The sequence below is a fragment of the Dendropsophus ebraccatus genome, chromosome 1, assembly GCF_027789765.1.
Source record: "Dendropsophus ebraccatus isolate aDenEbr1 chromosome 1, aDenEbr1.pat, whole genome shotgun sequence".
In the NCBI taxonomy this organism is placed as follows: Eukaryota; Metazoa; Chordata; class Amphibia; order Anura; family Hylidae; genus Dendropsophus; species Dendropsophus ebraccatus.
In genome coordinates, this window is record NC_091454.1 from 104103459 (window position 1) to 104128957 (window position 25499).

Sequence of the window (25499 nt, forward strand, 5' to 3'; positions counted from 1 at the left end):
TTTTTAGACAATAGGAAGCTTAAAACATTAGCAGCAAATTTCCAAATTTTCAGTAAAATTTCAAAATCAGATATTTTTAGGGAACTGTTCAGGTTTAAAGTGTATTTGAGGGGACTGTGTGTTAGAAAGCCCCACAAAGCACCCCATTTCAGAAACTGCGCCCCCTAAACTCTGCAAAAGCACATCCAGAAAGTTTTTTAACCCTTTAGGGGAGTCACAGAAATAAAAGCTAAGTGTGTAAGAAATTTGAAAATTTTAATTTTCTGTGCAGAGATTTTATTGTAATCCAATATTTTTCATAATTATAAACCTATTACCAGAGAAATGCACCCCAATATTGATTGCCCCGTTTCTGCAGTTTATAGAAATACCCCATATGTGGCCCTATTGCGCTATTTGACGCAACCACAAGCCTCAGATATAAGGGAGCGCCTAGTGAATTTCAATGGCTCCGTTATTTTTGGTCATTTTTGACTGTACCACTTCAGGTTGGCAGAGGCTGTGGGGTGCCAAAACCTAAAAAACACCCCTAAAGGGACACCATTTAGAAAACTACACCCCTCAAGGAATGTAACAAGGGGTGCGGTGAGCATTTGGACCCCACAGGTGCTTCACAGATTTTCCAAACAATATGGCTTGAAAAAAGACTAAAGTATTTTTTACACTAAAATGTTGTTCTAGCCTTCAATTTTTCATTTTCACAAAGGGATAAAAGGAAAAAAAAAAACACAAAACATGTAGCGCAGTTTCTCCCGAGTACGGAAATACCCCACATGTGGACATAAAGTGCCAAGCGGGCGCAGGACGAGCCTCCAAAGGGAAGGAGCGCCAATTGGCTTTTGGAAGCTGGATTTCACTGGAATGGATTTCAAGGGCCATGTCGCATTTACAGAGCCCTTGTGCTGCCAAGACACTGGAAACCCCCCACAAGTGACCCCATTCTGGAAACTACACCCCTCAAGGAATCTAACAAGGGGTGCAGTGAGCATATGGACCCCACTGGTGACGGGCACAAATGTGGAAAAATGTGACGTGAAAGTGAAAATTTTCATTTTTTCACTTTCATGGCACAAATGTGCCCGTCATCCAGGGGTCCATATCCTCACTGCACCCCTTGTTAGATTCCTTGAGGGGTGTAGTTTCCAGAATGGGGTCACTTGTGGGGGGTTTCCAGTGTTTTGGCAGCACGAGGGCTCTGTAAATGCGACATGGCGTTCATCATCCATTCTAGCCAAATCCAACCTCTAAAATCCAAATGGCGCTCCTTCCCTTCGGAGGCTTGCCCTGCGCCCACATGGCGCTTTATGTCCAGATGTGGGGTATTTACGGACTCGGGGGAAATTGCTCTACACATTTTGTGTTTTTTTTTTCTCTTTTAACCCCTTGTGAAAATGATAAATTCAAGGCTAGACCAACATTATAGTGTAAAAAATTTAATATTTCATTTTCACGCCACATTGTTCCACATTTGTGCCCGTCACCAGTGGGGTCCATATGCTGACTACACCCCTTGTTACATTCCTTGAGGGGTGTAGTTTCCATAATAGGGTCACTTGTGGGGGGTTTAACTGTCTTGGCAACACAGAGGCCTTTTGAATGCAACATGGCCCCTCGAAATCCATTCCATCCAAATCCAGCCTTCAAAAACCAAATGGCGCTTCTTCCCTTTGGAGGCTTACCCTGCACCCGCATGGCGCTTTATGTCCACATGTGGGGTATTTCCGTACTCAGGGGAAATTGCTCTACACATTGTGGTTTTTTTTATCTTTTAACCCCTTGTGAAAATGAAAAAATCAAGACAAGATCAATGATTTAGAGTAAAAATTAAAAAAAAATTACACTAAATGTTGGTCTAGCCTTGATTTTTTTCCATTTCCACAAGGGGTTAAAAAAGAAAATGAACACAAAACGTGTAGGGTAGTTTCCCCTGAGTACGAAAATACCCCACATGTGGACATAATTTGCCATATGGGCACAGGGCAAGTCACCAAAAGGACAGAGCGCCATTTAGAGGCTGGAATGGGGGATGGAGGCCATGTCGCAATTACAAAGCTCCTGTGCTGCCAGAACAGTAGAAACCCCCGACAAGTGACCCAATTCTGGAAACTACACCCCATAAGGAATCTAACAAGGGGTGCAGTGAGCATATGGACCCCACTAGTGATGGGCACATGTGTAGAACATGTGCCGTGAAAAAAAAAAATACCATTTTTTTCATTTTCACGTCCCAAATGTGGCCGTCACCAGGGGGCCATATACCCGCTGCCCCACTTGTTAGATTCCTTATGGGGTGTAGTTTCCAGAATGGGGTCACTTGTGGGGGGTTTCTACTGTCCTGGCCGCACAGAGGCTTTGTAATTGCATCATGGCATCCTCTAATGGGAATGGCGGCCATACCTATTTAGCTGGGGAAAAGGGACAATTCTAATTTATTTGGGGGTATTAGGCCAATTATTAGTTTATAAGGTTGGAAATGACAGGTGTCCATCAAATTCAACCTGTGTTGATCCAGGGGAAGGCAAAAACCCCTCGTGAGGCAGACGACAGTAGCCTCATCACAGGGGAAAAATTCCTTCCCGACTCCATAATGGCGATCAGAATAATCCCTGGATCAACGTGACCCCTGAAATAGGAATAAGGGACAGAATTTAGATAATGTAGAACCCCAGTGACGTGTGGTGCACCTTGGAGCGATCCAGTATACAGAGGCCGGGGGGATCAGGACAGGTGTCACACTGGAAAATGGTGTCCTTCCTGATCCCCCTGTTACACCACACTCTGCACTTCTTCTGGGGTCTCCCGTTCTCCAGTGTGGGGGACGTCACCTGGAAAATGTTGTCCTGGTGCGATACGGGGTCCTTCATATCCAGAAGCGCTGGGGCCGCTCCATTGCTGCTAAATATTAGGGCGCTATTACTACTTCTGATATGTTCGGATCGTGCCGCAAGCTACAGTAGCTCGGGCAGCGAGGGACCGGAAGAGGGGGTGCTGGTATAAGAGTTATCCCCGTACAGGTGGTGACCTTTATCCAGCAGTGGGAAGATCAGTTCCCGGACGATCTTCCCACTAACTCCGAGGATGGGGGGGAGGGGGCATCTGGGGGCTGGATTCGGGTGTCCCTTCCTTCATACACTCTAAGGGTACGTGCACACTGCGGAATCGCGAAGGATAACCCTTTGTGCATTCCGCAGTTGGCACCCACCGGCGGACTGATGCGGGCGCGCGTCTCCGTCCGTGTCATAGACTCCATTCTATGCACGGGCGGATTCCGCTCTGCGTCCAACATGTTGATGGAATGACTGATGATGGAATCCGCCCGTGCATAGGATAGAGTCTATGACACGGGCGGAGACGCGCCCCTGCATCAGTCCGCCGGCGGGTGCCAGCTGCGGAATGCACGAAGGGTTATCCTTCGCCATTTCGCAGTGTGCACGTACCCTAAATCTGTAAGTGTACCCTGAGGTACTCTCACAGAGTTTGTAGAATTTCACGCCATACCGTCATCTCTTATTGGGACGGTACTGGCGGAAAAGACGTGTCTGGGGGGCAGCGTACGCTACGCTACTCCCAGACACGTCACTGGATGATGAGGAGGATGAGGATGAATGGAGGAAAGAAGGATCCCCCCATTCATCCTCACTGGCTGTTTCGGTGTCGGAGGCAATAATAATGTATGCGTCCGATACCGAAAACACCCTGGGGGCCATCTTTATATGGGGATTGGTATATGGGGTATGTAGTGGTGTAGTGTAAAACTTTATTCAATGTAGTGTGGTGTAATGTAGTGTTTTTTTACGTGTTTTTTACAGTAAGTATACAAAAAAAAACTACGCCAAAAATGGTGTTGCTGATGAATGCCGCACTTATGTTCGGCACTTATCAGCAGACCGTGGCAGTAGGATATAAAAAAAAACCACCCTACGCCAAAAAGGAGGAGTTGCTGATTAGCAGCGCACTTTCGTGCGATGCTGATCAACACTCAGCGGCGATAGGGTGCGGAAAATAGAAAAAAAAAAAAATTGGGAAAAAAAATATTTTTTTTTACTACATTCTGAACATCCCTGTAGTGGCTGATACGTGTATTACACTTATCAGCCGCTAGGGGGCAGCAGAGCGCAAGATCCGAAAATAGACGACGCTGGAGCCGGAAAAATACGAAAATAGACGACGCTGGAGCCGGAAAGAGACGATCGGGACTCACGGAAGAAGCCGAAGATGAAGAGGACGCCGGGAACCCGGAAGACGCCGATCAGGACCCCGGGACAGGTGAGTAATGTACAAATACCTGCTCCGGACCCCTCAGCTACCTAGCTGAGGGGTCCGGAGCAGGTATTTATTACTTGTGGGGACTTTGATCGCCGTTCACGGCCGGCCGGCTGGCCGGCCGTTCACGGCGATCGGGACGGTGGTACCGTGACCACCATTACTTTTTACAGTAATGGCGGTCGGTGCCGTCCTCGGACAGCACCGACCGCCATTTTTTTCCGGGTCATCGGGCCACCGATGGCCCGGAAAGGTTCCGATCGCCGCTATGGGCTTATCAGCCAATAGCGGCGATCGTCGGCATGGGGGGGGGTTAACAACCCTCCATGCCGACAGGGAGAGATGGCCTGCTATGTATTATAGCAGGCTATCTCCCCCGATCGGGACCCGGCCGGCCGCGGCGCCCGTTTAAAGGGATGACGTACCGGTACGTCATGGGTCCTTAAGTGACAGTGATCCATGACGTGCCGGTACGTCATGGGTCCTTAAGAGGTTAAGCTCCATTTACTTCAATTGAACAGAATTGCAAAACCACACCTAAACTGGAGACAAGAGTTGTGCTGTCTCTGGAAGAAAGTGCCAATGTTATTCTCATCTAAGGCTATGTCCTAGCTTTTAATTTATAATGGTGTCTGTAAATGATCATGATCATTATTAATGTCCATCATTATCAAACGACTGCTGATTTGGGAACATAGACTTAAAGGGAATTTGTCAGATGCAGTTCACGTTCACAAACTGCTAGATACACTAGTAGACAGGGCTCCAGACTAAAAAATTTACCTGGGAGCCATTGGCTCCTAACCTGAAAAATTTAGACGCCAAATAGAATATTTGGTCGCCAACATTTTAAACCATGTAAAATTAATGTTATGTTAAATGGGACTTACTGTGTGCAGAGGCCGCGGCAGCCTCCTCCTCCTTTAGATTCTTTCTTTTCTTAGTTTGAAAATGTTCAACATGGAAACTTGCAACTTGACAACCATATACAGTCTGACTCAGTACTTCAGCCTCACTTGGCTAGCCTTTTAATGAGGCTTACTCTTCTGAACTTGAACTTAAAGGGAACCTGTCGACCCCCGTGCCGGGGTGACAGGCTCCCAACCCCACGTTAGAGCCCCCTATACTCACCTCATCGCGCCGGGTCCCGCTTCTGAAGATGGTCGGGTCACGGAGATCTTAGCCGCTGCAGCCCGACGTGCGCGGAGAGATGAGTCCAACGCTCATAGAGAATGACGGGAGAGTCCAGCGCTCCGTCATTCTCTATGAGCGTTGGACTCATCTCTCAGTGTGCGCGCTGGGCTGCAGCGGCTGAGATCTCCGTGACCTGACCACCTCCAGAAGCGGGACCCGGCGGGATGAGGTGAGTATAGGGGGTTCTAACGGGGGGTTGGGAGCCTATCACCCCGTCACCGGGGGTGACAGGTCCCCTTTAAAAGCTTGCAACAGTCTATACATACTGAGCTAGACTTATGACTGCAGCCATAGTGACCCCCCACAAGATGTGTATATAAATAGATATATCTCTCACCTAGTGACTAATGCAAGTGACCCCCTACAATACAGACACCTGAGGGGCCCTGATAATAATAATTGTGCATATATCTATCTCCCAGTGTCTGCAGCCAGTTTGCCCTACACTTATAGATGGCCCCCTCCCCTTATAGATGACCCCCTCTACCCCCATTATAGATGACCCCTCTCCCCCCCATTATAGATACCCCCTCCCCTTATAGATGACCCCCTCTACCCCCATTATAGATGCCCCCTCCTCCCCCCCATTATAGATGCCCCCTCCTCCCCCCCATTATAGATGCCCCCTCCTCCCCCCCATTATAGATGCCCCCTCTCCCCCCCCCATTATAGATGCCCCCTCCCCCCCCCCCCCATTATAGATGCCCCTCCTCTCCCCCCCTTATAGATACCCCCTCCCCTTATAGATAGCCCCTTCTCCCCCCATTATAGATGCCCCCCCTTTCCTTTATGCTAAGCAGTATTTAAAAAAAACAAACACACAAACTCACCTGACAACCCGCTCCCCCGGCGATCCTCTTCTTCTTCAGGCGCTGTCCCCGGCTGATGCGCGGCTGCTGGGGGTGTCCCGTCCTATCCCCGGCAGCGCGGCGCGTCAGTGAGCTCCCTGTACGCCGGGGCTGTGACTTCTGACACAGGAAGCGTCTCTGACGTGCGCTTCCTGTGCCGGAAGTCAGGGCCCCAGGCAGCTCACTGATGCGCCGCGCTGCCGGGGATAGGACGGGACACCCCCGGCAGCCGCGCATCAGCCGGGGACTTAAAGAGACAGCGCGCCGCCGCCGGGGCCAGTCGCAAATGGCGCCCAGATTAATAAATCTGGGCGCCATTTGCAAAATATCAGTCGCATTGGCGACCATTTTGGTCGCCATCTGGAGCCCTGGTAGATAGCTGTTAGGTCAAAGAGATAATATCTGTGTGTAGGGATATAGATATATAGCGATATATCTGTCTGTACTTCCAGAATGTACAAAATTTTTTAGTGAAAAGTGTCAGAGAGGCTTTCCCAAGCTCCAGTTCCAGCTGTAACACTTCCTCCCCTAACATTTTTAGGCTATGTTCACACTAAGTATATATCCGGCCGCGGATATTTTCCGCGGCCGGACATATACGTATGAAACTCCGGCCGGGACTTTACGCAAGTTGCGTCCGGATACGTACGGACCGAAAATTTACGCCCGTAGTGTACTTACGCTTCCTGAGCGCTCTTCGTAGCGATCTGACAGCGGTCTTTTACTTGGAAATCTTCGCCTAGCCCCGGACACCCCACAGAACCTTTTGGATCGGCACAAAAAGCTTTCAAAATGAAGAAATCGCCACTACGTACGGGACCGCATGTAACGGTACGGGCGTAAGTTATAGCATTTCTGTCCCGAAACAATGGTCTGGTTCATTTTCTACGGCGCCGCATACGTCCCGGGCGTAAGTTCGTACGTAGTGTGAACTGAGCGGCCGTAGATCGTATACTTCTCATTGTACGCAAACTACGTAAGTTTCTGGCCGCTTATTCATGGAACGCGCTACGGCCAGAAACTTACGTAGTGTGAACCCAGCCTTAAGGTGGGTTCACACGTACCGTATCTCAGAAAATTTCATGCTGCAAGATACGCTGTCATTTTCTTTGGGATCATATTCTCGCAGCAGATTTTTCATTCCACTGCAAATGTGTAAGACCCTGTCCCCTTTAACCCACCGCTCTGGCCTGTTTCTGTGGCTCCCAGCTCCCTGATGTCCCACTCAGCTAATCAGTGAGTGCGGCAGGACGGTGTATAGGCAAAGTATTCACCAGGCAGCGGTGAATAAAGGGGGTGGGGTTTTTTATACTCGCAGCGGAATGAAAAATCCGCTGTGAGTATGTAAACCCATACAAAATGGCAGTATCTGGAATTGCAGTGGATTTGGCTGTGGAACTTGCATTGTGAAATTTGCTGCAATCTGGTATGTTCGAACCCACCTTTGGTTCATACCCTGTCATGTACTCAGCTTGCAGGTGACTTTCAATCAAGCAGGGTCATGATGCCCTTTCTGCTACAGCTCCTACTGAGCTCCGATATCAGCTCCACCCGCATGGACCAAACTAAACTCCAGCCAGCCCATGAGAGAGACGCACCAACCCCACCCATTTAATGACTTCACCTGTGTTAAGTGGAGGGAACGGGAAACAGATATTGAAGATGACATCACAGGAAGTAAAGAAATCACAAACAGAGTGGTCATGTGATATGGCTTATGTGAGCTGGAGGAGAGGAGCTAGAAATTAATAAAGAAACTGTACATAGAACATACAACATCCACAGAAATCAATGCATTGATAGTTTATTGAGATGTCACAGACAACCCCTTTAACCAAAATTATAAGCATTATTTCAACAAAACCACATTTGCGAAATACTATTTTGTTGTGTCTTTTACTGAGGTTCTTACTCAGCTGCTGCTGGTTCAAAACCATATGTGGACGTGTTTTCTTTCTTTTTTTTTCAAGATGAAGCACAGTTACAACAGGCTGTGTCTTGTACGTTCTTACCTGGAGACATTTATCAGGCACATATATCACACAATGTTGTAATCAGCAAGTTTCAGACATCTCTCATTTTAATAACATGTTTTACATAGTGCCAGAACTTGTTCCTGTAGCAGTATTGATAAATTTGTTCATTTTTATTCTTCCTTTGTATTATTTCACAACTTCACCATTCTTCAGTTGTGACTACCTTTCTTTTTGAAAAGTCTCTGATCTGCTCCTGTCAATGGATATGTTTAGTTATGGGACAAGTTCAGTCACATTGCTTTCTCAAGGCAATGATTTTTCAAAACAAAGTCCACTGTAAAAGCACAGTCTGCAGTTGTTAAGGGGTTAAGTAATATTTTATTAATTTTAAACCTGTCAAACCTCATAAATCAGAATGATGTGTTGAAACATATAGTACTTACCATAGGGGACATTTTTAAAGTAATGGTGCGTTTACACAGAGAGATTTATCTGACAGATTTTTGAAGCCAAAACCAGAAATGGATTTGAAAAGAGGATAGATCGTTCCTTTCTTTCCTTTATGACCTGATCCCTTATTATTGTCTGTTCCTGGCTTTGGCTTCAAAGATCTGTCAGATAAATCTGTCTGTGTAAATGCACCATAAGAGTGGATCATTTGTGCATCAGGTGAAATCCTAAACCTTTGCAGCTGCAGCCAGTTTTGGTTATGTATTTATTTAATTGTTTTATGAATGTACTGTAGCTTGGTTTTAGCAGGACAAGCTGTAGCTTTCTTTGATATAATTTTGGTTACACATAATATTTCAATTACTCTTTATTCATATTTGGAAGTGAGGGAACAAAGAACAGTGGGGTGATAGTGGGAGTCTCATACTTCAGCCTTACCACATAGTTGGTCACCTTTGTGATTTTCTGTGGCATCTCTGCTGTTACACCACAAGTCCGTCTGTATATTACAGGCATTATTTATGTTGTGTATATACACAGTGAGGTATTTTATCAAGAAGTGAAAGGGAAACTATCAGCGCGGTAGAAGCATTTAACCTGCTGATATGTCCTTATAGCACACAGTGCGCTGAGGATGAAGGTAAGGCCGTTTTCAGGAAATTTGTAAGTTATTAGATATGTAAGTTAGGTGGTTTGGTGCCCTGGGGACCCTCAGTGCACCAATCCTGCCCGGCTGCTCTGCTCTCCTAATGAATATTTATCTTGTGCTCTGCAGTGATGAGCGCTAGAGTGACCACTGCAATAGTTATTAGAAGGGTGGCTTAGTTCTTGGGACTCTCCAAGAAGAGAGACGTGAATACTTATTTATGAATATGCATGAGTAGGAGGGGACATGCAAGCTGGTGAGCAGGCTGGATGGGGCACTGAGGGGCCGAGGAACGCCAATCAGTCTATTACTATCAGAATAAATTCCTCCTAAACTACGCCACAGAGTAAAATAGGAAGATTGGCACTAGAATGAGCAACGATGCAGAAACCGATACATCTCATCATATGTATGAACCTGTTGATAGGATATGCCATCACTTAATGATTGCCAGGTGGATCCAACCCATAGAACCACCAATGTTTATAAAAATAAAAGTGATAATATCACATCCCTGTTTTTTTTTCCTACACAGTGAAACTCTTCAATCATATGGTGATAGCTATCCCTGCATAACCAGGTGGCTGGGAAAAACTCAATAGCACACTCTACACCAGTCCCAGTCATCGTAAAGATGGCATATCATCTAGCACTTTGTCATATTTAAAAGGGCAGTCGAAAATCTGCTGCTTGCAAGCGTGAACATATCAGCGATTTTTTTGAATACTGTTTGCATGTTGGTGGTGGGGGGGTCATGTAATGAATAAAAAAGCTTTAGCACTTGAGCCTTTATTTTTACATATTTGAGGAGACCAAGATAAGACATTTCAGGGACTGACAGGGTCTCTTTAACAGCAGCTTAACTGCTGGATGACAGTCTCTTTTCTTTCAGAAGCACAAAGTTCCTGAATTATGACTCACACGCATAAATCTTCATGACATTTCATTACAGATGCAGAAGCCTTCCTGGAACTACTGACTACTTATGTGCTAAGTGAGGTTTCGCCATCACACCCTTCTGACTACTTACATTAGTTTCAGAGAGCAGTATGCTACAGCATATTTATTAGACAATAATGTGGCAAATGCTCTGTCTCTAACCTCTATAAGCATATAGAGGGAGTTTTATCAAGCAGTCTTATAGTAAGGATGTTCTTTGTTGCTCATAGAAACCAATCACAGCCCAGCTTTAATTTTACTAGCACTCGTTAACATTTAAATGTTGATCTGTGATTGGTTGTTATAGGGCAGCGTTTCCCAACCGGGGTGCCGCGGCACACTGGTGTGCCGTGAGAACCCGCCAGCTGTGCCGCGGGATCCCGGTCGGAAATTAGAAACTGTCCCTTTAATATCCCTAGAAGCTGCGGCCGCGCAGCTTCTAGGGATATGCCGATGGATTGATGTTCCGCCCGCTCACACAGTGAGCGGGCGAAACATTCAATCGCGCACAATGTCAGAGCAGGACCTGTCAGCGTCCTGCTCTGACATTGACTCCCATAGGCCGCGGCACTTCATGCCAGCAGCCTATGGGAGGCCGGGACGTGACCTCTCCGGCAGGCGTGATGATGTGACGTCATCACGCCTGCCGGAGGTTCAGTCGCCGCGGCTCACAGGACGGAGCCTGAAGAGGAGGGAGAACACACAGCGCCGATTAGGTGAGTATGATGGTTTGTTGTTTTGTTTTTTTTAAAACTATTGGTGCATATTCTCATACTGCAGGGGGCATTATATGGGGGCATACTGCAAGGGGCATTATATGGGGGCATACTGCAGGGGACATTAATATATGGGGGCATACTGCAGGGGGCATTAATATATGGGGGCATACTGCAGGGGGCATTATATGGGGGCATACTGCAGGGGGCATTAATATATGGGGGCATACTGCAGGGGGCATTAATATATGGGGGCATACTGCAGGGGGCATTATATGGGGGCATACTGCAGGGGGCATTATATGGGGCATACTGCAGGGGGCATTATATGGGGGCATACTGCAGGGGGCATTAATATATGGGGGCATACTGCAAGGGGCATTATATGGGGGCATACTGCAGGGGACATTATTATATGGGGGCATACTGCAGGGGGCATTAATATATGGGGGTATACTGCAGGGGGCATTATATGGGGCATACTGCAGGGGGCATTAATATATGGGGGCATACTGCAGAGGGCATTATTAATATATGGGGGCATACTGCAGAGGGCATTATTAATATATGGGGGCATACTGCAGGGGGCATTATTATTATATGGGGGCATACTGCAGGGGGCATTATTATTATATGGGGGCATACTGCAGGGGGCATTATTATTATATGGGGCATACTGCAGGGGGCATTATTATTATTATATGGGGGCATACTGCAGGGGGCATTATTATTATATGGGGCATACTGCAGGGGGCATTATTACTGTATGAGGGCAAAGCAGGGGGCACTTGTACTCTGGCCTCATGGCCATAGTACTTCTCATTGTACCCCTTTATACTGCAGTTATATGAGCCACATAATTATCAGCACCATATACTGTGGCTATACAGTGCACATCACCACAGTATATGGTGCTGATAATTATGTGCTCATATACGTGGGACTGTATGTATGAGTTTTCATGGGACTGTTATATATATATATATATATATATATATATATATATATATATATATATATATATGGGAATACATGGCACTGTATGTATGAGGTTACATGGGATTGTATATATGAGGGGTTATCCTTTTTTATTTCACTTTTTTTAAAATGAATAATTTATTGAAAGGATCTCTGCCCGGCATATGTCACTCTTGAGGGCTTAAAAAGCAGCTCTTGTGGTGATAAGAAGCTGATTTAAAACCCCCAAGAGTGAACTCCGTGAACTATATGTATAATATGTACTGTTTTAGTGTCATTTTGTGCCATTTTGGTTGGTGGTGTGCCCCGGGATTTTTTAAGTATAAAAAGTGTGCCGCGGCTCAAAAAAGGTTGAAAATCACTGTTATAGGCAACAAAGGACATTCGGTTGATAAATCTTCCCGATACGATCTTGTCAATAATCGTGTATCATTGTTTCTCAATAAGGATTGATTCTGCATGCTCCACAATGCATACATCTCTGTTTCCTCTCATTGGGAGCTCAGTCTTTACTGTTGAACAGAGACACATAAAAAGATGACTTATGTGTTTAATAAAAACTTACTCTATATTTGTTGTCAAATAACCCAGTATTAGTTTACATACTCAAAGTAACTCATACAGTATATATGGTATGCAATACATTAGCCCTTTGTAAATTATAAGGACATAATTATCAGAATTTTTTGCAGCTTATATAAAGGTCCCAGAACTTACAGATAACTTTGTTTTTTAGTAACAGGGCTTGTTCGGCATTGGCTGCAGATTTGCAGTGGAGTTCACCCGTTGCATTGAAATGAACCTACATTCACTTTGAAATCTGCACTGCAAATAGACAGCAAACCCACCACTTCTGGACCCAGCCTTCTATAAAAATGGTCTGGTCGGGAGAAGAAAAGCTCAGCTGACACCTCACTTCTGCATTCTTGTGTAATAGAAAACCGTGGCAATTACTATGCAAAAATGGATTATTGACACATAGTTCATGCTTTTTCATAGTCATTTTTGTTCTAAGACTTCAATGCAAAAATATTATAGTATTTAAAGAATACCTCTCATTTAAAATATCTTTTGACATGTCATCAGGTATGTCTAAAGTTATTGATTGCAGTGGGGCTCATGTCTTTCTAGCTGCTGCCATTCGTAAGCTACAAGTTTTTCTAAAAGCCGATCTATATCCAAGATTGCGCCGCCCAGGAAACTACATTTCCCATCGTGCAGTGCTTTTTCTTGATTGGTCTGTTCGCATTCCAGCCCCCTTAGCTTTCTTTTCCTTTCCACTACTCATCAGTACTATTAACAGTGGTCCACACAGGACTGTTTTGTTTTGTTTTTCACTGAAGTGCATCACATCACCCCAGCATGTATTCCATGCCCCCTTTCCCAGGATGTATTCCACCTGTGGGCTCCACCTCCCCTCAGACAGCCGCTGTCAGCGAGTCCTCACATGTCAGTTATGGCAAAGCTGATCTCCACATGTCAAATGCAGCGGAGCTGATCTCCACATGTCAAATGTATAGGGTACTAACACTGTATGCTGGCACGAGGGGCATGCGCAGCTGCGTTTGGGTGAGGTGGGGGGGGGGGTAGTTGAGGTTGGTGCTGACCTGTGGTAAGGTGATGGGAGTGCTGCTATTTATTAATGTTAAAAAAAATTTGGGTGGAATATCCCTTTAAGGGAGAGTTCTTTGGGATAAACTGTGGTACATTTGTAAAGAAGTGCTTGTTGATTTGTTGTACCAGAGGCTGTTTGTGTTTTAGAAATAGGTGTATATTAAAGTAAAACAGCGTCATGGGACACTTCTCACTATGTCCCATCAACTGAAAATGTGGCAATATCTGGGAAGCTGAGAGGCACTAAATCTGGCTCACACTCTCAGAGCCTAGCTAACATATACCCCCTTTTGTAATAATGTTTCAGCCCATTTTAACAATTCACTGAAAAATACAGATGGTTAACCACATAATAAAAACCCCTATATCTCAACAAATGTGGTGTAGGAAGAAAGTAAAACCACTTACCAAACCCTGGGCTACAAAGTGATTTAAAAAAAATCTGATTTTTATTTTTAGTCCCTATGTGTTCTGTTATTTCATGGAAGTCAGTAGAATATAAGTACACTTTAAATCACTGTGGATGTAAGTACAGTACACTGATCATGAGAAATATACTTTCTACTCTCAAAGCCAGTTTCTCCTAACTGATCTACATTAATTACAGTTATTAAACACAAAATTGCATGTATAATTGTTCTACATGTTGCTATGACACCCTAAATCATGCCTATATAGGGTTGGGAAGTCACAAAGCAAGTCACATGTTTCATGCAATTGTAGTATAAATACAACCCGTATCTGGAAGGTGATGAGTCAGTTTTCTGACAACTATAACATAGTGAAGACAAAAATACTCTCCAAATGACTCTGTGGCTTCTGAAGTTCCACTTCGAGAATGGAGTCCTTTTGAGTACATATGAGCAAAAAAAGAAAAAACAGTTATTAAAATATTAGAGTGAAAGTTTATTGGGGAAAACTGTGAAATTGAAAGGAGACTCTAGTACCCTGGTGATACACCGCTATCCTGGATTAAAGATGAGATATAGACATACAGGTTCCATACAGTATCCTGCAGTATTTGCCCCAAATGTTGCAGTATGGGTTACCGAAGCTGGTATCTCAGCTGCTCCCATAAATGCTTAATTGGCAGTCGGGAAGACCAAGATTGTGTTGCAATCTGGTGCGGACATCCCTGGGAAATCCTTGATGGCTGCCCAGATCATCACAGTTATTAGGGCAGCGTGTCTTTCCATAGCAAAGACAAGATTAAAGTGCTCACTACGAAGCCTCCATGCCTGAAGCCGACTGTTACTGGATGCTGAACAGAACTTGGATTTGTTGCCAAAAACAATATGATTACAGTCCTTAAAAGCCCAGGTTTCTTGTTCGCGTTACTACTGCAAATAAAGGCGACTGTTGCTGACGCACAATGTAAGGAAACATAATGGGCAATGTGACAGAAACTTCACTTCTGTTAAGCGCCTGGCAGAGATGTGTTTAATAAAGGTGCCACCTGGATGATGGACAAAGATACTGGGAGAGCTGCTCATGCTTTCTGGGAGATCAAACAACTCTACTGGTGCTCTTATCTGGACCCTCCAGCACCTGTTTGGTGTGTGTGCGCCTCTTATGTAATAAATGCTCCCAACACCTACTAATAGCTTTGTCAGGACTACCTGGATTAATGTCTCCAAGTGTGTCATATAGGCATGTCTAGTAGTCCACAATCTATCAAAAGAAGTACATTGCCCAAAAGTACCATCTAAGTGCCTGTTTATAAGGCAGTGGGTAAAGCACTTTTACACCTCCTTGTGGCAAGACCCAAGGGCACTTTTAACAATATGTCCCTGGGTTTTGCCACAAAGAGGTGTAAAAGTGGTTCCCCCAGAAAGGCACTGTTTTCCATTCAAACTCTTAGGGCCAGTTCACACGGAGCAAAACTGCAGCAGAGTCTATGGGAGGCTCACGTGCCTCCTCTCTCTGCATCTCTCCACTCAGAAGAATTGACATGTCTATTCTTCCACGCGGACGGCGGAGGCGCATGAGCCTCCCATAGACTGCCAGTATGACATGGAGGCTGGCGGGATTCCACAGCGGAGAGTTCCGTCTTACAATTCCACCAGTTTTACTCTATGTGATTTGGCTCTTATATATTCTAGGCAAAGCAGGACAAACTAGCATGGTGGCATGACAAAAAGTCTGCCTTTAACTTTATGGCAGCTGGCTTTTTTTTTTAACAGGAGTTGATGTACCCACTGAGAGAGCAGGCAGGACATAGTGATTACTGGATCTGTCAAGATCAGGTTGAATGGATGACTGAAATCCCTGGGTTATGCACATAAGTGATAACGGTGTTCTTCCACAGCCATAAAAAGCAGTATACCTTAGGTCTTTACACAACACCTAAGTACGTGAAGTTACTATAGTCTCTGCAGTTTCTCCATGTGTTACTCCTGTTGATTGTAATTTCTTACCATGAACTAAAAATAAAGAATTACTTATTTATGAAGTTGTGTTCAGTGATATTCTTTCTTTATATTGATCTTTGCTGGAATGCTATCAAAACAGGGGTGCATATCCCTGTGGTGGCGCAAGGTATGAACACACTGACTCTGTGATTACTTTTTGGTCTCAAAGGCATAGTACAGTATGTTTTCAGTGACTGCATTCACAAAGGATGTGTTGAGCTTGAGGTTTAATTTTCCAGTAAGTTCCGTTTAAGAGGAGAATCCATTGCAATGCATTAGCAGATACTTTGAGAATAAGTAATAATTTAGGTTCATTTCAGAAAAGTGAGAGTTACTGTTGGTAGACTTGTACTTTTGGCACTCTAATGGGTGGATTAAGACAACCTTGGCTACAACTGCGATAGCTTTAGTTAAAGAAGAATAACCCATACTCACGGCTATGAATGAACCCTCAATGCTGGCCAAGTACACAGAATGGAGAGTCCAGTAGAACCTTCCCCAGGTATGATCATTCATGCACAAGTAGCCCCTCAACTTATGCCGAAGGAACCAAGCTGAAAAACCAGTGGGGCACGTCAGCAAATAGCAATTTCTCCAACAGTTTTAGATAAGTCCTTGTTCACTTTGGGAGAGCAACAATCCCCCTCAGCATGGACAGGTCTGGTTTCCTTGCCTGTGGTAGTTAACCCCTTGGAGTTTTAGCAGGCCATGGCCTGACTTTCAGGTACTTGAGGAAAATAGGAATGCGGCTTAGTCTTTGATACTTAAAGCAGTGGCTGCAGAGTCAGGCCCTGGAGAGAGCGCCGTCAGGATACTCTTCTCTGCTGTACTCTGCTTACACTACACTGTTCTCCAGAACTGAGCACACATGGCTCTTCCCACCTCTGCTTATAGACTACAAGAGAGCTCCCTATTGGTGGAGAGCAGCCTGAGATAGCTCAGCACAGGATTGGACAAGAGCATAAGGAGACTTTACACAGGGCTGTAATAGGCCTAGAGGTAGGGAGGTGGCTGGCAAATGTCCTCTTAAGCATGTCCAGGATGTCAGTTAACCCCTTTAGCACCCTCAGAATGTGCTTGCTGCCTGTGAGTGGAATCATAGTTCAATACACAGACAAATGTAGGTTTACACTCCCTGCACAGATTAAACCCTTTAGAGACCTGAAATAAGTCAGTGCGTGCCGCCCTACACATTCAGCAGCAGTGGACATGTACTGGTACCACAGAAACTGGTTTCATCTCATGTTAAAAGTGCAGCAATCCCATTATGATAAGCGTAGTATAATATAAAGTAAATTAATATGAAATTGTTTTGTATTAGGAAAATTTGTATGGTATTTATAGCCCTGGAGTCCAAAAATAGCAGTAGTGTACATTTAATTGTATACAATGAGTTTTGCAATTATAACTTTACATACTAGTTTTGAGATATCTTATTGTGTGTTATTTTTCTATTTTAGAAAAATGTGAAAAGAACAATATGGATGTGGAAAACACAAGTCAGAGTCAGTTCTTCAAGAACAAAAGTGTGCAAACAGATTTAGAAGATTCTATTTTGAATAATAAGGCAGATTCCATTGTAAAAAGTAAGTATACCATGTTTGTTTGTTTTTTTAGAATGTCCCCAGGAAGAGCACATAGTGGGGGACTTCTCCCTCACACCTTGCCATACTTCCTGCCCATTAAAGAGGCAAGAAGGAGGTAATCAATACTTTTTGCAGAGGTACACCAGTCATAGGGTTGATAAATTTCACCCCATAACACAGTGAATATTTATTACAATTCGTTTTATACTTTTTCAGCCATGCTTATTGTAGCTTTAATGAAGAAAATATAAAAAATAGATTAGAATCAAAATAAATATAAATCAAGAAATTTCCACCATATTGTATCTATTTATTAGTCATATCCAGTCCCCTCTCCCATAAACCTATGCCTTTTCTTAAGAAGGTATCCCATTCCCACAGGATTGGTTGGGGTCTTACTACTGGGATTGCCACTCAATCACAAGAACACTAGAAAATTGTGTCCCCAAATTGATGGCGCACAATGAATTTCTACTCCACTATTTGCTTCAGTAACTTTGCAGAAAACCTTGCAGATTTAGAAGTTTGTCGTCTGTATATTTTTATTATTCATGTTTAGTGTACATATTATATGTCCAGTAACACTGTAAATGTGGTTTAGTATTGGAAGCAACACCATATACACTCCTTTGGGTGCTCTATGCCTTTGTATATTACGTATCTTTTTTAATGCTTGAAAACTTTTATTGGCTTTTTTTGTCAAGTGACGTCAGGTGCTTATGTTTTATATATTCTCTCCTTATCCTTCTTGATCCCAAGAACCATGTAAAATGTTTTAGTAACCAAAATTTTGGGGAAGCTGATGCCAGAATAGAGAGCCTCTATTTCACAAGCTGGGCTGTTTACTTAAATGCAGGATCTTTATTCTTTATTAAATTATCTCCATACAGTTGCATTTGTTGAAATCATGGAGCTAATGAAATATAGTATTTTAATGGTTAAGTTTTAAAACCTGATTTACCATCTTGCTCAACTTGTAGATGCAAGTTTCTAAGGAATTCCATCCTTGTCACAGTCCCAGTAAAACTGATGGTATTTTGGCCTAAATCGCATTCCCTCTACTTTTTCTCATGCCTGGATAAAATGACTTGTTTGTATTTTCAGCAGCAAGTACATTTGGGTTTGTGTATGCAATATGATATGGCTCCTTTTGATTTAGTGCTCAGAATGTTTCCAGCTGTAGAAAGCCTGCTGTGTACATCTGCTACAATGTTACTTTTTTTTCTTAGTAAAAAATTCTGAATCTAAACCTGTAACACTGATTCTTTAAGGCTAGGTTCACACCTGCTCTACATGCTCCATTAGTTTCCTCCATTGCAGGTTCTGTCAACTGTACTGGGCAAAATAGCCAAGTATACTTAACCATTTTGTCCAGTAAAATGTTGGACACTCAATTCACCTGATTATGACCATTGACTTGTCATGGATTCACTGCTGGCATTTTTTCATTGTTCTCCTCCAAAAAGGCAGCAGATTAATAGAAACATAAAGCAGGTGTGAACCCAGGCTTACAGGGGTCTTTAATGTTATAATTTTGGAAACACGTATTAATCTGTAGCTAGCCCCTCACACTACTTAACAGTCCATGATTATTGTTGGACTGTTGCACATGCTCAGATTCATTGCTGTACAATGAACAACGAAAAACATTTCCTTTTTCTTTTTTATTCTGGTTAGAATTTTATTGGTTGTATGAAAGTAGATAAAAACAGCAATAAATTTTAGGCAGTTTTATTTGATAAATGTGAGACAATTGTAAAATACCACACACTGTATGAATTTTAATAATATTTCTTCAACTACAGCTAATGCGAGTCATGGTCACATTTGCCTATAACAGTATGTGTCAGACAGGTGATGAGATATGGTATTTACGGAGTATTAATTTGAATGCTTCCTCAATTTCCAAACATTTGCCATTTTTATAAACAAATAATATAAGCTATATATTAAGAATGTTACATGTTTTATATTTTAAGAGTATTTTATTTATTTATTTTAAATTAAAACAAAGTTACTCATTTTTATGTAAATGGTCTATTTATGTAAAAGTTGTGAAATTGCTGTGATAACTGTTTTTATAACCACAATGGATTTGTTCGAGTTCCTTCTGCTGAAACAGTACAACCGCATCTGAGCTGGAAATCAGAGTCATCTATTTTCATTACAAAGCAGTGAATATTTTTTTTTCCTGGAACAAATTGGAGAGTCCTTTCAAGTTTCTGTTTTGTTGTACCTGAACACTTTTCTGGAGCATTTCAATGTGATAATGTTACTGGTTGCTTTGTTTTCTTATTAAGATCAGAAAGGCATAAAAAATTCAGTGACTAGGAAAATGACTTAAAGGATTGTGCCTAGTTATCATGTTAATGTATGCTTTCAGTGTTATAGAAGATGCAGTATGTGCTATTTACAGCACTGAATATGTTCAAAAATAATTGCTGACAAAAGATACTTCACAAAGCAACTTAAAGCAACCTAGATGCTCACCTTATAATTTGAATGTTAATGTCTTGGCTCTTCACTTTTACCTATTGATGTAGTTTAAAGGAACATGCCATGCACCACTATTTATTATTTCAAAAGGCTAGCAGAATTAGGAGGAAGAATCCCTTGTTCTATTGTTCTCTCTGGAAGTAAACCACAAAAATGAGTAGTAAGTTACTACACTATAATAATAAAGTTAATAAAAGTGGTTTTAGTAAGAAGTAAACTACACTGCACTGCACACAGACTAAAGTATTTTAGATCTTCTACACCTTTGTAAAATATGCTGATTTTTTCCATGGCGTTTAAAAACGTAACACAATGTTTGATTGACTTAGCATATCTGTCATTATAAAAAAAAAATCTTGACATGTCTCAGAGGCATAACCAGAGAAGAGTTGGGTCCAACATCATCGTGTTTGAGTTCACACTGGACTGGAGAGGTAAAGTTGGATGCATACTGGATAATCCACAATCCCTGCTCTCAGGGAGGCACTATACATAGATCGCCCATAACACTGATCTTTGCTATGCTATGCTATGGCATAGCATAGATCAGTATATGCAATCTAATGATTGCATATTTTACAGTGAATTGTAGTGTAAAAAAATGTAATAAAAAAGTTTTTAAAAGTATAAAAAAAAAACTATAAACCCCCTCCTAATGAAAGTTTAAAAGACCCCCCCTTTCCCATTATAAAAATAAAAATATAAAATAAATAAACATATTACATATCATATCGGAATTGTCTGATCTATTAAAATATAACAGTATTGTTCCCGCACGGTGAACGGCGTAAACGAAAAAATAAAACCGCACCAGGATTGCTGATTATATATCACAAAAAAATTAATAAAAAGCAATCAAATTTTTTGTTAAACCAATATGATATTAATAAAAACTATAGATCAAGGCGCAAAAAATGACACCCCAACCAGCCATGTCGATGGAAAAATAAGAAGGCGGGGAGGAATATTGCATTTATATGACCCGGACTTTTGTGCATCAAAGGGCTCTGCCTTGAAGGGGTTAAACAGTAACAATCTGTGGTCACAGTATGAAACCCTTCAGGAACACGCCAGCCTGTGTCCATTGCGCAAGACACTCTTAATTGTGGCTGAGACTTGTAGATCGCTGAAGGCTTAAAGGGGAACTATCAGGAGGTTAGCAGAATCTAATTGCACGGGGTGCTGAGGGCATGTCTAACCTGCTGATAGTTCCCATTTAAATATTGTTATAATCAAAGTATGTATCGTTATAATCTCCAGCGTCACCTTGTAGAAAATACAAAATAGGTGCATCAATCAATATTACCAAACCTTTGTGTTAGGGTCCATTCACACGTACTGGATCAGCAGCAGATATCAATGTGACTAAATGATAGAACGCAACATCAAATCTGCAGCTTCAATTCAGTGACATCACATCTGCTGCAAATCCTGGACATGTGAATGGACCCTAAAAACATTTACACACAAACATGTATATCAGGAATGTGCCGACTTTTAAAATATACTTAATTATGGAGAACGTTTAAAACACTAAGATTAATCAATAAGCTTTATTTTTCTTTGTAAAAAAAAAATATATACTGAAAATATTTACAGCGTATCATACTGCTACATGGATTGTACTATTCCTCTTTAGTGAGACAGATTTGTGCTGGTATACAGCATTTAAAGGAGTGCAGTGAGTCTTTTAAATTAATTCTATATACTTAATCCCAATTGTGTAGTCAGTGAAGTATAAAATATTGAAATCAGCTGGGTATACTGTGTTTTTCTTTAAAGCTCTTTTTTTAATAAAACATTTGAAACTGTTCATTGTGAATGCCAAATGGGAATCTTTTCTCTTATATGTAGGGAATGGTGAAATCTCTGTAATAGAGTGTATAGCCTGTCTTTGCTGCAGATGCTCTGTGTTCACACAACTGTTATTTTACATTCTGACATGCACTGCATTTGTTGCTGAATAGTAAGAATACAATTTTTGCTTGTACGAAAGAGTGTAAATGGGATCTTTTGTAAAAAGGAATAGTCTCCTAAGAATGATATAGCAAATGTTGAAAGTTAACATAAAAATGCCACTTTTTGAAAGAAAAGGTTTGTCAAAAAGTTTCTTTGTACGTTTAATGTGTGCGATTATGTAGTATAAAATGCAGAGTTTGTAAAAATTTCTTGAATATACAGGCAAAATATGAATAATTCAAAACAACTCATAAGTCCAACTCCGTATTGTGTCTTTTATATCTTTGACTGAAGATAACATTGTTCTCCCAATAGAGCTGAATTTGCACAAGTTACACCTCTGAAAATGCCAAATGGTCTTTAGTCTAGTTTTCAGAGCTGTCACGTGTATAAAAGAAAGACTACTTATTGAGAATAATAGATCAATAATGTTCCCTTCCACTTGTCTTTTAAGGCGGCCCGATAGTCTCCATTATTTTGTGTTTGTATTTTAAGTAGTATCTTAAAAAAAAAAAAAAAAAAAAAAAAAAAACAACTATGCTCCTTATTGCTATCAGTAAAATAAACCCTTACAAATTAATTTAGGGGTGCAAATTACCTGACATTCTTTTAGTGTGCCTTGTATTACTACTGTACCTGGTGAAAATGTTTAAGGATAATGAATTTAAATTAGAGGTGAGCAAAGTTTTTTAAAAATCAGTTTGCCAGGTTGGCACATTTTTAGTGTAAAATTTGTGAACTTACCAACCAAACTATAACAAACCACACTAAAACAGCTAAACAATTGTTTAGCTGTTTTTGTGCAATACTTACCTGTCTGAACACCCCGGTTGTCCTCTTCTGTGCCGCCACCAGCCTTCTCGGCCAATTACTGAGTGAGAGGGGACAGGGACGGCCAGTGATTGGATGAATGGGCTGTCAGTCTCCAGACAAGAGTGACAGCCTGCTTAACCAATCACTGGCTGTGGCGCTGTCCCATCTCAGTCAACAAATGATTGGGCTGTCACTCTCATCTCTGGAATGACAGCTTGCTTAGCCAATCACTGACTGAGATCAATGATTTCCTATAGATGTCAGACTCATCTGTGCTCATTAGCATAATGAGCGCATAGAAAAGAAGCAGGGATTTCTCTGCAACACAACGAGCACCCAGAGCGTCACCGGGACCAAGAGGGTATGTATAAAAATCTTTCCCTTTTGAAGAACTGAAATAATGTTGTTGCATAAATACATACAACCTTAAACTAATACTTTGTTGAAGTAGACTTTATATTTATGACTATATTCAGTCTTTCTTGGTAGAGTCTATTAGCATACACACATCTATTCTTTGCATATCTTTACCCACTTACTTGCCAATCTTGTCAAATCTGTCAGATTGTGAGGGTATCTCCCATCTTTAGGTGAACCTAAAGATTTACAGTTGGACTTTGATAATCTTCAACCACTCTTTTGTTGATGTGGATGTATGCTTTGGGTCGTTGTCATGCTGAAAGTAAAATTTATTTTCAGCTTCTTATCAGAGGCCTGAAGGTTTTGTGTTGAAATAGATATTTGGAACTGTTCATAATACTGTCCACCTTGACTAAAGCCCCAGCACTAGCTGTAGAAACCAGCCTCAAAGCATAATGCTGCCTTTGCCATGCACTGTGGGTATGATGTTCTTTTGGAATTATGACCAAAAAGTTCAACCTTGGTCTCTTTAAATCAAAATATTTTTCCCACATGCTTTTGGCAAACTATAAACTATTGTGAGAATTGTATCCACTTTTTGATGGTTCATTTAAAGGGGTAGTGCGGCGCTAAATAGTTATTCACAAAATAACACACATTACAAAGTTATACAACTTTGTAATGTATGTTATGTATGTGAGTGGCACCCTCCCCCGTGTTTCCCCCTACCTACGCCACCCCTGAAGGGGTTGATGAACTATACTCACCTGATTCGTGTCGACCCCCGTCCGCCATCTTGGGACAATGATGTCCTCTTCGGACGGACGGCCGAACCGCTTCCGTCCCTCATGCCGGCCTCCCTCTTCCGCGTCACCAGCTGCTCAGCCGCGATTGGTTGAGCATAAATTTGCTCAGCCAATTGCGGCTAAGCACAGTTATGACACGGCAGAGGGGGGCCGGCACGAGGGACGGAAGGAGCGGTTCGGCCGGCCGCCCGAAGATGACATCATTGTCACAAGATGGCGGACGGGGGTCGACACGAATCAGGCGAGTATATTGCATCACACTTCCGGGGGTGGCGTGGGTGTAATGTATGTGAATGGTCCCCTTACCCGTGTTTCCCCCCACCCACGCCACCCCCGGAAGTGTGATGCACTATACTCGCCTGATTCGTGTCGACCCCCGTCCGCCATCTTGTGACAATGATGTCATCTTCGGGCGGCCATCCGTCCCTCGTGCCAGCTCCCCTCTGCCGCATCATAACTGTGCTCAGCCGCGATTGGCTGAGCAAAGTTATGCTCAACCAATCGCGGCTGAGCAGCTGGTGACGCGGAAGAGGGAGGCCGGCATGAGGGACGGATGGAGCGGTTCGGCCGTCCATCTGAAGATGACATCATTGTCCCAAGATGGCGGACGGGGGTCGTCACGAATCAGGCGAGTATAGTGCATCACACTTCCGAGGGTGGCGTGGGTGGAGGGAAACACGGGGATGGGGGTCATTCACATACATTACAAAGTTGTATAACTTTGTAATGTGTGTTATTTTGTGAATAATTATTTAGCGCCGCACTACCCCTTTAATGCCTTGAAAATGTTTTTCTACCCTTTTCCTGACCAATACCTATGAACAATGAAATCCCTTTGCGATTTATAAAATCCTGCAGCCCACAAGGGGGAAATTGATTACAAGTACTAACCAAGCAGCAGGACTGGCCGCTGGACCCCTACTGGGCTCTGGGATCTCAGGCACTGACATGTCACGACCCAGCTGATGGACTGACCACTCAGCCAGTCAGTGATTGGGTGGGACGCTGCTCCAGTCACTTATTGGCTCTGCGGCCAGTCCATCAGCTGGGACAGGCCTTTCCTGCCGGGAATGCCTTCCAAATGTTTTGTGCAGGCCAGCTATACTAAAAGTTGCATGGGTAAGTTAGGCCAGGTAAATGGGGTTGGGGCTTTGTTTAAGATTTGTTTGGTCTTAATAAATCTCCCTCTTTGTTTTTAAGTGGTATTGTGAAGGTTTATTAGTGAAATTGAAGATGGAAATAGAAATGAAATATTTTATATTTATGATACAGTAGTATATGTTTTATAAATAGATTACTATAGCAACAAAGTAGGATACATAGTAACACTGGAAGAGTTGTCCAGAATCGTTTCTTTATCAAGAGAAAGAGAATCTTTTGCTGACATCATTCACTATTTTTCCAATGCATAAAACTAAAATTTTAATTAACTAATTCTTAAATT

At 42.6% G+C, this 25499-nt stretch overlaps 1 protein-coding gene across 5 annotated transcripts in view; it reads left to right on the plus strand.

The window, feature by feature from the left end:
* Positions 1 to 25499, plus strand: part of MDFIC (MyoD family inhibitor domain containing) — a 79450-nt gene that overhangs the window by 39654 nt on the left and 14297 nt on the right. For all 5 annotated transcript variants that reach the window (XR_011363785.1, XM_069976320.1, XM_069976336.1 and 2 more), the window contains one exon: positions 17496 to 17621. Coding sequence is in view for 4 of the 5 variants with exons in the window: in XM_069976320.1 (XP_069832421.1) it covers positions 17496 to 17621 (126 nt within the window). In the remaining variant the exon portion in view is untranslated. The remainder of the gene's footprint in view (positions 1 to 17495; positions 17622 to 25499) is intronic.